The 12953-nt window shown below is 39.2% G+C and overlaps 1 protein-coding gene across 2 annotated transcripts in view; it reads left to right on the forward strand.

Moving 5' to 3' along the window:
- The window catches only part of ARHGAP39 (Rho GTPase activating protein 39), a 189494-nt gene extending 176892 nt beyond the window's left edge, over nt 1–12602 (forward strand). For both annotated transcript variants that reach the window (XM_063450969.1, XM_063450970.1), the window contains 2 exons: nt 2381–2550; nt 10734–12602. In XM_063450969.1, coding sequence (XP_063307039.1) covers nt 2381–2550; nt 10734–10928 — 365 coding nt within the window. In that variant the 3' untranslated portion in view covers nt 10929–12602. The remainder of the gene's footprint in view (nt 1–2380; nt 2551–10733) is intronic.
- Nucleotides 12603–12953: the final 351 nt, after the last annotated feature.

Here is a 12953-nt window from a genome sequence, read left to right on the forward strand (position 1 = left end):
GTTTTGCCTCCCAGGCGAAAGTGGATTAATTGAAACTCTTAAAATTTGTTTTTACAAGCCTGAATTTGGGAGTGTGATCCCTCTTAAGGGGCACCTGGTCCACTGCTTAGTCCTGTATGGCTCAGGGATTGACCAAGCATTGGGTGGGCTTGTCAGTGTTCCCTAATGGCCAACATATAGAGCCCACTAGTGTCACGGTAGTCTAATGATTCCTCCTTATGGAAGTCCCCTGGGTTAATGCTAATTGCAGATGGCTGGATATGAACTTCAGCAATAGTATATTATCTGTTAAAGATTCCAGGGGGACAATGCCAGATTCTATGCCAGCATGCCTACCTGGTTCACTTGTATTCATAATGGAAGGTGATGAGTAATCCAGGATTGGGACAGTCTACTCTTCAGACACGTGTATGCACATGGACAGGGGGCCATGCTCAAACAATCCTACATTCAAGAGGGAATGATGTAAAGTGGCACAGAAGGTAATGTTAGTATGTATTTTGTATGAGTGTGTACTCACTTGTTTAGACTGGAAGAAAGGAGATTTAGTCTGAGACAAAAGAAAAGTGTTGTTTTTTGTTTTTATATAGAACAAGAAGGATGTAGAATTATCTGCCAGAAGAAGTTATTTTTATCAGTCTGTACAGATGTTTAAACTGCAACATAAATGCATACTTTCAAAATCACAATATTAAAGGATATATTTTTTTCATTGTAGCTAATAGCTTCTTGATAACTGACATTCTTGGTCATGTAGGAATTTAATTCCTAGTTTGTTGAAAAATTAGTGCTTCAAATGCATCTTCTTTTGTATCAACGGCAAAAAAAAGCAGATGTGAGAAAGGCTGAACTTGACGGACGCATGTCTTTTTTCAGCCTATGTAACTATGTATGGAAAAAAGTAGATCACTAGATGACCCCTGTCCACCGCCGAAAGCGCCTTCAATGGGGATGTGATTGTCAGAACTGGAAAATGGAGCAAAGGAAGATTACTGGGTCTGATGATTGTTTTCTTTTAGATCAGGTGGATGGCCGGGTTCGTGTTTGTCCTTTACCTGGAGAAGAGATGGCAGCAGAATGCACTAGTTATGATCTAGGCAATGTTCTGCTGAGAAACCTTGGGTCCTGGAATTCATGTGGATGTTACTTTGACATGAACCACTTTCCTTGAGATTGTTGAAGACCACGTTCACACCGTCATTGCATGATGGCAGTGTCCTTCATGAGGATAATGCACATTGCAAAATTGTTCAGGAATCGTTTGAGAAACATGAAAAGAGTTCAAGATGTTGCTGTGGCCTCCAAATTCCCCTGATACCCCACCTATTGAGCATCTGTGGGATGTGCTGAAACAACAAATCCAATCCCTGGAGGTACCGCCTTGCAACTTGCAGGATTTAAAGGATCTGCTGCTAATGTCTTGTTGCCAGATATCACAGGACACGTTCAGAGGTCTTGGGAGTCCATGCCTTGATGCATCAGAGCTATTTTGGCAGCACAAGTAGGACCTACACAATATTAGGCAGGTGGTTTTAATGTTGTAGCTAATCTGTGCTATCCATACATCTGTAACACGGTGCTTGGCTGAGGTAATCCCATGAATTCAATCTCTAGTGTTATGCAGATTAATTCAGATTGGCTCAAAAATCACATTACCTGTAAAAGACTTTAATGGCTTGTGATAAATGGAGCCTTTCTAGTGCAGGCACAGTGCCACCCAATGGTTAGAATAATGTTCTACATGTTAAATTGAATATTTCATATTGCCACACATTTCACAGATAGTACTTCAGTTATTGATGCAAACCATTAGTTATTTAAACAAATCGGTTTGGCAGGATGGGAAACAGATCAATCCATACAATTGTTCCGTCAATACATCCAGCTGGCAGCCCTGAGAGTATTGATCCGATAGTGATGTACTAATCTATAAGTAAAGGGTCATTGATCAGCCTTCTTATAGATTATGTACATAGGCAGGAGTTGGCCATACTGTCCTTAGCAAAGGTAGTATTAGCCTCCTAGGCGTAGGTCCCATGTTACACGTTAATATTTGTGAGTTTTTTTTCTTTACCTTTATACATCACACCCTCATAAAACACACCATAGTATATTTATAAAAATAGAAAAGTTAACACCAAGTTCCAAATGTGGAACAATCATCGCAGAAACCAATTTGCTGCTTTTATGGGTTTCATTCGTTTCCATGGTGATCGCACTAGTAGGTGTTCGGGACACTATTATAAGTGACAATGTTTAACGTTTTCAGTCGCAATGGATCTATGTAAATACTGTCAGATCTCCTTGTTCCTGGTGTGATGTGCCCACTTTGCGGTGTTGCAGCAATGGAGTAAGAAATGAACCCTGTTATGTTTTGCAGCCTCGTTGCTAAAGCTGTGGTATAGGGAACTTGAAGAACCTCTGATCCCGCATGAGTTTTATGAACAATGCATTACACACTACGAGAACCCCGAGGCGGCCATTGCTGTCGTGCATTCACTTCCACGAATTAACAAAATGGTGCTCTGCTACCTCATCCGCTTCCTACAGGTAAGCCAAGATTTTCCTTCGTACCTGCTGTGAGTAGGGGCCCCGGCGTAGAATTCCTATTCGTATTATTATTACATCTGTCTTCGTACAAAACGGTTCGTTTTGAAGATGCATAGTGTGATTGAGTGTTGTGCACTGTGTCTTGGCATCTGTCTTATTCATGAATTGTCACATGTATTGCCAGCCGCACAGTGCTACAAACTGGTTTTAAGATCAATTGCTGGACATTAAATTATGAACGGATTACTTACTTGATCCTACTCCCCTTTTGGTTTGTGGGAAAAACGAAAATCCTTTTCTAATTCTTTTTTTTTTTTGTGTTTAATTTATGTTTAGTAAATTTCATCTATCCAAGCACATATCCATACAGTAAGCATTCACTAATTTATGCAAAGCATAGATTATCGCTTTTAACTCTACATATATTAATTTCTATAAAAATACATGATATTGAATATCACACTTCTAGAATCCACAGTGTATATACTTACATCATAATGCAAGCTTGAAAATATCTTCTCCATAAAACAAGAAATAAAATAAAAAAGTGGTCTATTTCATTTTCAATTTTCGTTATCTTCACGCCTGGAGAGATTTAAGATACTTTAGAAATAGTAATTACTTGGTCTTCATTTTTCTAATTAATATTATTATACATTAGTAAGTAGGAGAAATTGTCTTAAGGTTTGTATATTATATATTCAATTTTCGCCTAATCCCAATATAGTCAATCTGCGATACTAGGAGGCTTGGGCATCCTCTTCCCTTTTATCTCGCGACCGATAACGTATCCTTGTTTCCCAAACATCCAGGTATCTATCTTTATCTCCTCTGGTTGAGTAATGCAGATCTTCCATACATCTAACATCTTTTACTCTATTAATCCATTGATCAAGTGTAAAAATTAGTCTGTTTCCAAAAACGGGGATAGGGCATTTCTTCTGATAGTAGGAACCATAGCAATATTTGATTACTCTTATTTTGTAATGACTTATGCCAGCCTAGTACAATTTGTGAATATTTGGAAATACTCCCTTTATACATTCTGTACTGTTTTCCCCAAATGGTCGTATCTCCAAACATTGCCACCATATGTGATAGCGTGAACCTTCTTCCTTCTGACATCTCCAGCATAAGTTGCTTACTCCTGGGGAACAGGTATATTAAAAAGAGGGAGTCCTCTACCACATTGTCACCCTTTTGTAAAAAAGATTCACGACTAGTGAGATTGATAGTGGTAGTCATAACCTTATCTAGAATCCAAGCCCAATCCGTTTTATCAATATGTAAATAGAGGATAGAACCCCAACTTTACTGAAAAGAAGGGGGTTGGGTTCAGCTGAACCTTCTTTACTCAATGAATACATCTGTGAGAGTGGTCTAGAACATTTTCTTAGGCCTATGCTTATGTTCTCAAAAGTAGTTCATTCTCTGTTTTTCCAATTAAACCAAATCCTTTCTTCAGAAAATCACAGAGCTGGTAATATTACAAACTATCTCGCAGTAAATGCTGTGATCTGTTTTAGGTATCTGAGAGGGTATTGTATCTCCTTTAATTAAACTTCCTACGGTAGGATATTATTGTCCTATAAGGCGATAAAAAATCCTTACTTCTTGTTTAGTTTGTAAATCTGTGTTTTCCCTCAATGGACATAAGGGAGAAATATTATAAATTGTCTCCATTTTTCCTGGATATTTGTAATTAAGGGGTGGGAAGAGTTAGGTAATGGATGTATTAGATTCATCTGCCATGGTAGTGTTTGTAACGGGACACTTCCCAAACTCTGTTCCAAGGTAAACTAGGACTTATGGTAAATAGGGTTTGTCCACTCTAAAAGTCTCACAAAAAAAAGTAGCCATATAATGTAACCTATTTTGAAAGCCCAGCCCTCCTCTTTCTTTTGGACCAGTAAGTATTTGATATGAAATCCGGAATATCAAATAAAAATCATTTTCAGATCCACCCGCAGTGGTTCAGCTCGTGGTAAATGAATTTAAAAGCTAATCCACGTGTAATATCAAGCCAAAACATAAAGTGCGCCTGTGCCTTTAAAATCGTGCTTTTTAAATAAACATTCTTTTAAAATATCACAAAGTGTTAAAAAGCAGCAAACTGTGCTTAATTATTGTGCAAATAACACTTAAAATTATGCTTCAGTTAAAGTGCAATTTCAAATTTGTGTATATGTGCAAAAAACAGTTAAAGTTATTTTATGTGCTAATATATTTCAAATATAAAAATGTATAAAATATTATACTAGCAAATATGTAGAACTAAACATGAACGAGAAAAACATAAAGAACATTGTGAAGGATTTCCCATACCCATTCGGCTTTTTCCGCTCCCTGTTGTTCAAGTCCCTTGGATTATTAGTTTTATTTTCGTTGTTCGGTAAATCATTTGTTTTACCGAACGGAGGCCAACCTGGGTACCAATTAGAACTTGGAAACTGTGTAACTATACGAAAACCGCAAGTTAATTGAATGCTCCTAGGTGGCCGCCATTTCGTGCATACGAACGCACGTGGTGAGGACAATGGACGGTGGCCATCTTAACTCCCAAACGTGGCCAGCGGGACTTGGTCGTCAAGTGGAACTGTTTTGGGGTTGGCACTCGCACGAACACCCGGTCTCTATGGAAGTCCCATACGTACTATTTCCCCATACGGTAGACGAACGGCGTTCGGGAGTTTCAAACAGACAAACAAGAGGAGCATTCTCCACGAATCAGCTTTACTCCATCTATGGCGGTTTTCAGATAAATCCATCCGAACGGAGACCGGTTCTTGCTGCCAATTCTATGGAACTCTTGGTTGGATACAACCTTGTGGCGAGCCGGTCAAACTTCCACACCGTGCCATTCGAAAAGTACCGAACGGATTTTCGTGAATTTTTAATATGTTACTCCCATCAAGCTCAGCTACCCAGGGATATGTTTTTGTGGGGTTTTTATACATGTAAAGTATATTTCTGAAAAATGTGAAATTGTTAACTTTTTCTGGCTAGCAGATAATTGAGTTTAGTATGTTCCAAAACTCCATTATCTCGCTGGCTCAGAGGAGGAGTTTGATGCTGTATAAATTGAATGCCCTTGCTTCCATTAAACCAGTCTTGTTCCGGCATTAAGCTTTGGCCCTGTGGCCCTGTGGATTATTGGCGGTATTGTTTTTATGGGAATAAGGGAATGACAGGCGGTAATACCTATTTAGACAGTCACAAACATATAGTGTAATATTGTTTAAACACCAATAATATTTATAGAACCATGTATGTATATTGCACTCACAAACAAGGAGCAGGTTAAGAACTGCTCAGGCTATATGCACGTTGAATATAAATCCAGCCTTATATGCAGGAAAACGATGGACAACCGAAATCCAATTGAATAAACTTTATTCTCTAAAATCAGTACACACGCCTCAAACTTATTCCGCCTCACCAATCTCTCGGATAAACCTGCTAAAAAGTCCTCGGTAATACCAGTAGCCGGCACTCTGGATTCCCGGGCTGTAGCATTTGTACCGGTGGGCGGGGTTCGATGACGTCTTTCATGTGGCGTAATAGCGCACGCCGTGATTGCGCGTTTCACCAACTCTTGCCTTCTTCAGATCACGTACTTTGGTCTGTGTCCATCAATATTTAAAGCTGCCCTGTGGGCGTATCTGTCTAGAAGTTCGAATTTCAAGGCATATAATTGGTCAAGAAGTAAAACTATCCATGCATATATTAACCCCATATTCAGGGTATATCCCTTTTTTTAAAAGGAACAGGGAAGAAATGATTACAGAATTGAAAACCAAAAACCTGATCCCCATTGCAATACCTTGTACTTGAAGTTAATTCCCAATTTTATCTTCAAGTACAAGGTATTACGATGGGGGCCAAGTTTGCCCCCAGTTATGCAAATTTATTTATGTCGGAGTAGGAGAAAGTGTTTATATATGATAACTCTGAATAGGTGGCAAACCTGGTCTCTTATCGCAGGTATATAGATGACCTTATTTTTATCTGGGACGGGTCTGTAGAATCATTAGAAACATTTTTAAATAGGTTAAATGAAAATGACTGGGGTATTATTTTAACTAGCTGTTACAAACTGCCTTTTGTAACTGGTTTTTCGTGTGACAAATTGTCCTGCTTCCCTGGGTTATGGAGAAGCCTGTTGGCCAGTCTCCTACCATGTGGCTATGACTCTTTGATGTATTTGGCTTTAAAGCCCCTATTCTACCTTCAGACAGACTATTTATGTAGGTTGCTTTATTTCTCTTATGTTTTAGTCACCCTGTACCCATTATAGGTGCAGGGTGTGTGTAATGTAATTGTTTATAGTGTGTGTGTGTGTATGTGAAATGTATTGCCTGCTCTCCTGTACTGCGGAGGTTTGCTACCAACTAGGTGGATTTGGCTATGGATCTTGTCTAGTGCCCTCTGTTGGTAGCAACAGCAATATGCACTACCTGAATAGCAAGACTGGTTTATTTGCATATTCTGGTAGATATGCATATTGCTAATTCTGCAGGCACGTGAGATATTTTCTGTTAATTATTGTCTCCCCCACCCCTTTAAAAATATGCCATTGTGTTATAATACGTCACTGTATGTTGCCTGCTATGATTTGACTGTTTGTAATTTTATTGAGTTTTCACAGCAATGTTAATGTAATGACCATATGGGCTAGTCCCAAGTAAAAGTTTTAGACTTGTCTTCTTGAGCCAACAACACACGAAAAGGACTTGGGAATTGTTATAGACAACAAACTATGCCACAATGTGCAATGTCAATCAGCAGTGGCCAAGGCCAGTAAGGTATTGTCATGCATGAAAAAGGGCATTCATTCTCGAGACGAGAATATAATTTTGCCTCTTTATAAATCACTGGTAAGACCCTATATTGAATATGCTGGGCAATTTTGGGCACCTGTTCTAAAGAAGGATATTATGGCACTAGAAAAAGTGGCGGGCTACAAAATTAATAAAAGGAATGGAACATATCAGCTATGAAGAAAGGTTAACAAATTTAAACCTATTTAGTTTAGAAAAACGTCGCCTGAGAGGGAATATGATAAAATTATACAAATATATTCGGGGCCAATACAAACTATTGTGTAGAAATCTATTCACAAACCAGACTTTACATATGACACGAGGTCATGCGTTTAGACTGGAAGAAAGAAGATTTCGTATAAGGCAAAGGAAAGGTTTTTTTACTTTAAGTACAATAAGGATGTGGAATTCTCTGCCTGAAGAAGTGATTTTATCAGAGTCCATACAGATGTTCAAACAGCTACTAGATGCATACTTGCAAAAACAGAATATTCAAGGATATAATCTTTCAATGTAGGGTAATAACTGCTTGATCCACGGATAAATCTGACTGCCATTCTGGGGTCAAGAAGGAATTTTTCCTAGCTTGTTGCAAAATTGGAAGTGCTTAAAACTGGGGGGGGGGGGGGGGGGTTTGGAATCAACAGCAAAAAACAAATGCGAGGAAGGCAGAACTTGATGGACGCAAGTCTCTTTTCAGCTATGTAACTATGTAACCTCGCCCACTGGTACAAACGCTACGGCCTGGTAATCCAGAGTGCCGGCTACTGGTATTACTGAGGACTTTTTAGCAGGTTTATCCGAGAGATTGGTGAGACGGAATACGTTTGAGGCGTGTGTTACTGATTTTAAAGAATAAAGTTTGTACAATTGGATTTCGGTTGTCCATCGTTTTCCTGCATATAAGTCTGGATTTATATACAACGTGCATATAGCCTGAGCAGTTCTTAACCTGCTCCTTGTTTGTGAGTGCAATATACGTATCTGGTTCCATAAATATTATTGGTGTTTAAACAATATTACCCTATATGTTCTTTATGTTTTTCTCTTCAATGTTAAAGTCTACATATTTGCAAGTATAATATTTTATACATTTTTATATTTGAATTATATTAGCACATAAAATCACTTTAACTGTTTTTTGCACATATACACAAGCACAATTTGCTGCTTTTTAACACTTTGTGATATTTTAAAAGCATGTTTATTTAAAAAGCACGATTTTAAAGGCACAAACACACTTTGTTTTGGTTGGATCTTTGATTTAGTGTTATGTGGAGCTAAATACACTGATAAGGTGCTGCTATTTAACAATTAATATATTTTTAGTGCCATTTATACTCAAAAACATTTTTTTTCCTAATGCAGAACCTTCATTATGCATAAAAAATTCATATATATATGTGTGTGTGTGTTTTTATATATATATATATATATAGCATTAATGTTCATTTAGCCATGTTCTGCAATCTTTGCCAGCTGACTAATATATAGCCAGCAACATCAACTGGCTAGTCACAATGCACCAATGAGTCCCGATGCAAGAAAGGTTGACCCAGAAATGGGCCACAAACTTCCTATTCCAGAACCTTGCAGCCACCTGGTTTCAGTTTATGAATTTGTATTTGTGTCACCCTTATCTATTTCATCTTTTTTCAAATGTGTTAAAGATATCTGGGTATGGAAGCATTGTGATCCTTGGCGGGTGCTTGGATGCAGGAAATGGACAGAGTTTAAAAGCTGCATCGTGAATGTAGTGTCATAAAGCCACGTTTCCAATGAATATTTGTACGTTAGAGAGGATGAATCTGTAGCGCTCCCTATGCGGTTCTAAAAACACAAAACAAATTATAATATAGTGTTCTAAAACCCAGCTGGAAAGTGTGTGTATCACTCAGTATATGAACACTATGTCAACCTGGATCTAGGGGCTTTGAGTTTTAAAAGGTAAACACCAGGATATCATATATGTCCTCAAACACAACATTAAGTATGAGTAAAATGTTAAAGTGTAACCCTGTCATAGATTTATCAGACCTGGGGTCTCCCCTGGGCAGCTTGTTTGCTTGTTCAGTCTCCCTTGGACAGCTTGCTTGCTCGGACAGTCTCCCTTGGGCAGCTTGCTTGCTTGCTCGGACAGTCTCCCTTGGGCAGCTTGCTTGCTTGGACAGTCTCCTTTGGGCAGCTTGCTTGCTCGGACAGTCTCCCTTGGACAGCTTGCTTGCTTGCTTGGACAGTCTCCTTTGGGCATCTTGCTTGCTTGAACAGCTTGAGCACTGCATACAACTCATCAGTCAGTCTTGTGCCACTAAATATGGCCCCAGCTGACTGAGAGGAGCCTCTGCTCACAATAGAACATTACGACATTCTAACGGCGTTAGTGGAGGACAATATGGAACGCTGTTAATGGACTTGCTAAGACGTGTCAAATGATGGAAATAGATATAAATACATAGCTATTTCTGTAACTTTAATCATACTGTCTTGCAATTCATCCGCTCTCGGTTTGCGTTAATACATCGAAACATCTGGTCATATTATGGAGAGCACTGGAAAATTACGCTAATAACTTCACAGCATTTTATTCATTTAATAAAATGGGCATTTTATTTACCTAGCAATTTCAGGTACAATTAAACCTTACAGGGCTTGTAGTTTCAGTTATTGTTCTTAAAAATCCAGAAACTAGAACTCACTAGGGGACTGTTACTTGGGTTGTTCTATCCTGCTACCCCCACATTATCCGAAAAAAGGGCAACTTGGGATCTGGTGTCACAAGGTTCACTCAGACCCTAAAAAGCAGGAAAGGTCAAATAAAGCTGCAGCACCTGTAAACTGGTTAAAAGCAGTGAATCACCCAAAGTGTGGACTTGGCAAAGAATGTTCTTCAGCATGCTTAGTTGCTGTGGCAATGGTTCTAAGCAGATATCGTACAACAGCGGGGCACGTGGTGGCCTGGCCTTGCTTCATTGGGTGACAATTATGGCAGAGGGAAACGAGGGATATGTTATTTTATGTGACAATGGCCATGGTTTACATACACATTAAAAATGCTACAAACTAAACACTTCTGAAGATGTCAGACAAATAAACATATTAATGTTTCAATAAAGTGACTGATAACAGTGAGAGATCTCTGGGGCGGAAAAAACATCCCAATGGGTCAGAATTTAGACTGATTAATACAAATCAGAATTCACCTTGATACAGAATCTCAAATGGAATGTTGTCTTGGAGGTGGGTCTGGGTGACTACACAAAGATCGGTTTTACACGTTGTGTTATGGTCAATGTCATTTGTGATGCACCCCAATCTTTTCCTGTTCTTTGTTACTTATTTACTTTCTCTCCTACTTTGCAGGTATTTGCACAGCCAGCTAATGTGGCAGTCACAAAGATGGATGTCAGCAACCTTGCAATGGTGATGGCGCCCAACTGTCTGCGCTGCCAGTCGGATGATCCACGCATCATCTTCGAGAACACCAGGAAAGAAATGTCCTTCATCCGGGTTCTCATCCAGCACCTGGACACGAGTTTCATGGAGGCTGTACTATAGCGAGCAGGACATGGTTTTATCCATCTCGTAACTATAGGAAGAGAGTCACCTCAACTGCCTGACTGCCATGTCTCCGCACTCTTACACCATTTTAGCTTGGGGATCTGCGAAGTGGTCTTTGCTGCCACCCACCCTTTCATCTTGTACAGTAACCATGGAGTAATATACCTTTTATGGTTCATCCACTGTGGCAATAACGATCAGCTGCCCTACCTCCAACATGGACCAATACTCAGCTACATCAATGGAGGAGGGGAACTGTATGGCACACTGAGGGCGTGAGAACACGTGGTTATACAGATTCACTTACACTACCATCTCTTGATCTTAATTTCCAAACCCAATGCCAGGTCTTATTAATACCGTATTGTGGGACCATTTATGTTTTGTTAATCAATCATTATCAGCACTTTCTGCATATTTGCTATTTTGAGGGGTCATTCACCCACTAGGAGTATGGAAGGAGCTGCTTCATGGAGGATCAGTAATCAGTGACCTTGCTCTGTAAAGTGGTCATTGATGTGATAGATATCCTAATATCTACAGTATGATGAATTACAAAAGGGTCATTATCCTGCTCTGTGTTCTCCCCTTCCTCTGGAAACGAATTATGGGGAAAGCTGGGCCAACTGCTCGGAGCCTTGTGTGTCCTGATAATCTGTTAGGGCTGCTCTTGTTTTTCTATGTTTGGTGAGATTGACCGTCCATGTTTGTGTAGCTCAGGCTGTGAAATGCATTTCCAGCTGCTTGGTTGTATAACTAGGGGGAAGCCTGTCACTTGATAATGTCATGCCTCGCAGACAGAATGAAACTGTTATAAATGCTAAGGCACACAAATGTTTATGAATGTGATGACCTCTTAATATTAGCGTTCCATGAATAAGGTCTTCTACTTTAACTATGATCCCCTAGTAATGCTGCAGCCACTAGTGCAATATAACTGTATGCCCCCAAATTGATCTAAGGAGCTGACAATCTAATGGTCTATTTATTTAGCGTTTTGGGACAGTGAAGTACATTTTTTACTACTTGGTTAATCATTTAAGAACCGATATCCATTCCTTGTTATTTCAAACTGTCTCCTGTTGACCGTTTGCCAGTATGAATTATCCTACATATTTATCATCAATGTAAAGGGCATAAGAATGACGTGATGTCCCATTCTACAGAGGCCCAGAAATGGTGAATGAATGAAAAATCAATGGAGCAGAGTTATTATAGGAGGACCATTATTGGCCCTAATGGGTTAATGAAACTCTAATCTTTAAAAAAAAATTGTTATAAGAAACTTGCCAGTTTTATCCTTAAAAAAAAAAATCTAATTTCCTTTATCTCCTTAACCAGTCACAGCAGTCAGTGGATGTGTATTGCTCTAATGAACTCTTCATATGGGAACATAAAGCATTGGACGTTGCTCTGGCATTTAAGGAGTTCCGGAGTGCCCAGTAATCCATTCTTACAAGGCAGGGCACCTCTAGTAACCCTGGGGCAATTAGTTTGGAAAATAAGTTGTATGGATAAGCTTATAACAAAAACCCAAACTAAACCATATAACCGAGAGCTCCTAATGATATGTGTATAACATGTACCATTTTAACAGGCATGAAGTGTTTTAACTCCATGTAGAGAGCACGCATTTTATGACCTCTCCCCAATTCTGCGCAACACACTAAAGCCAGATCTTTCACTGCGGGTTAAATGTGACACCGAGTATTACTGGGACACAACCTATCCGAGGCTGATCCCTGCTTTATCTTCTTGGATTTCAAAGAAATAGACTTTGTTTTAAAAGAAATATTGTTTCAAGAATCTTTAGTTTTAAATTTTCTATTTTAATAAGAAATTCTCATTTGAGCAGCGGTGTAACCATTGGACTGACTAAGAATGATGGGAAGTGCAGTTCACTAACATCTGGGGTGCAGGGTTAGCGGTCACTGTGACTTTTTAACACTTCTGGTTAAAAACGCTGCTGAAGGCGCCTACGCAGTTCCAAAGCTAATTAGATGTGTGTTGCACAAACCAAAG

Source organism: Pelobates fuscus, chromosome 4 (assembly GCF_036172605.1).
Source record: "Pelobates fuscus isolate aPelFus1 chromosome 4, aPelFus1.pri, whole genome shotgun sequence".
Taxonomy (NCBI): Eukaryota; Metazoa; Chordata; class Amphibia; order Anura; family Pelobatidae; genus Pelobates; species Pelobates fuscus.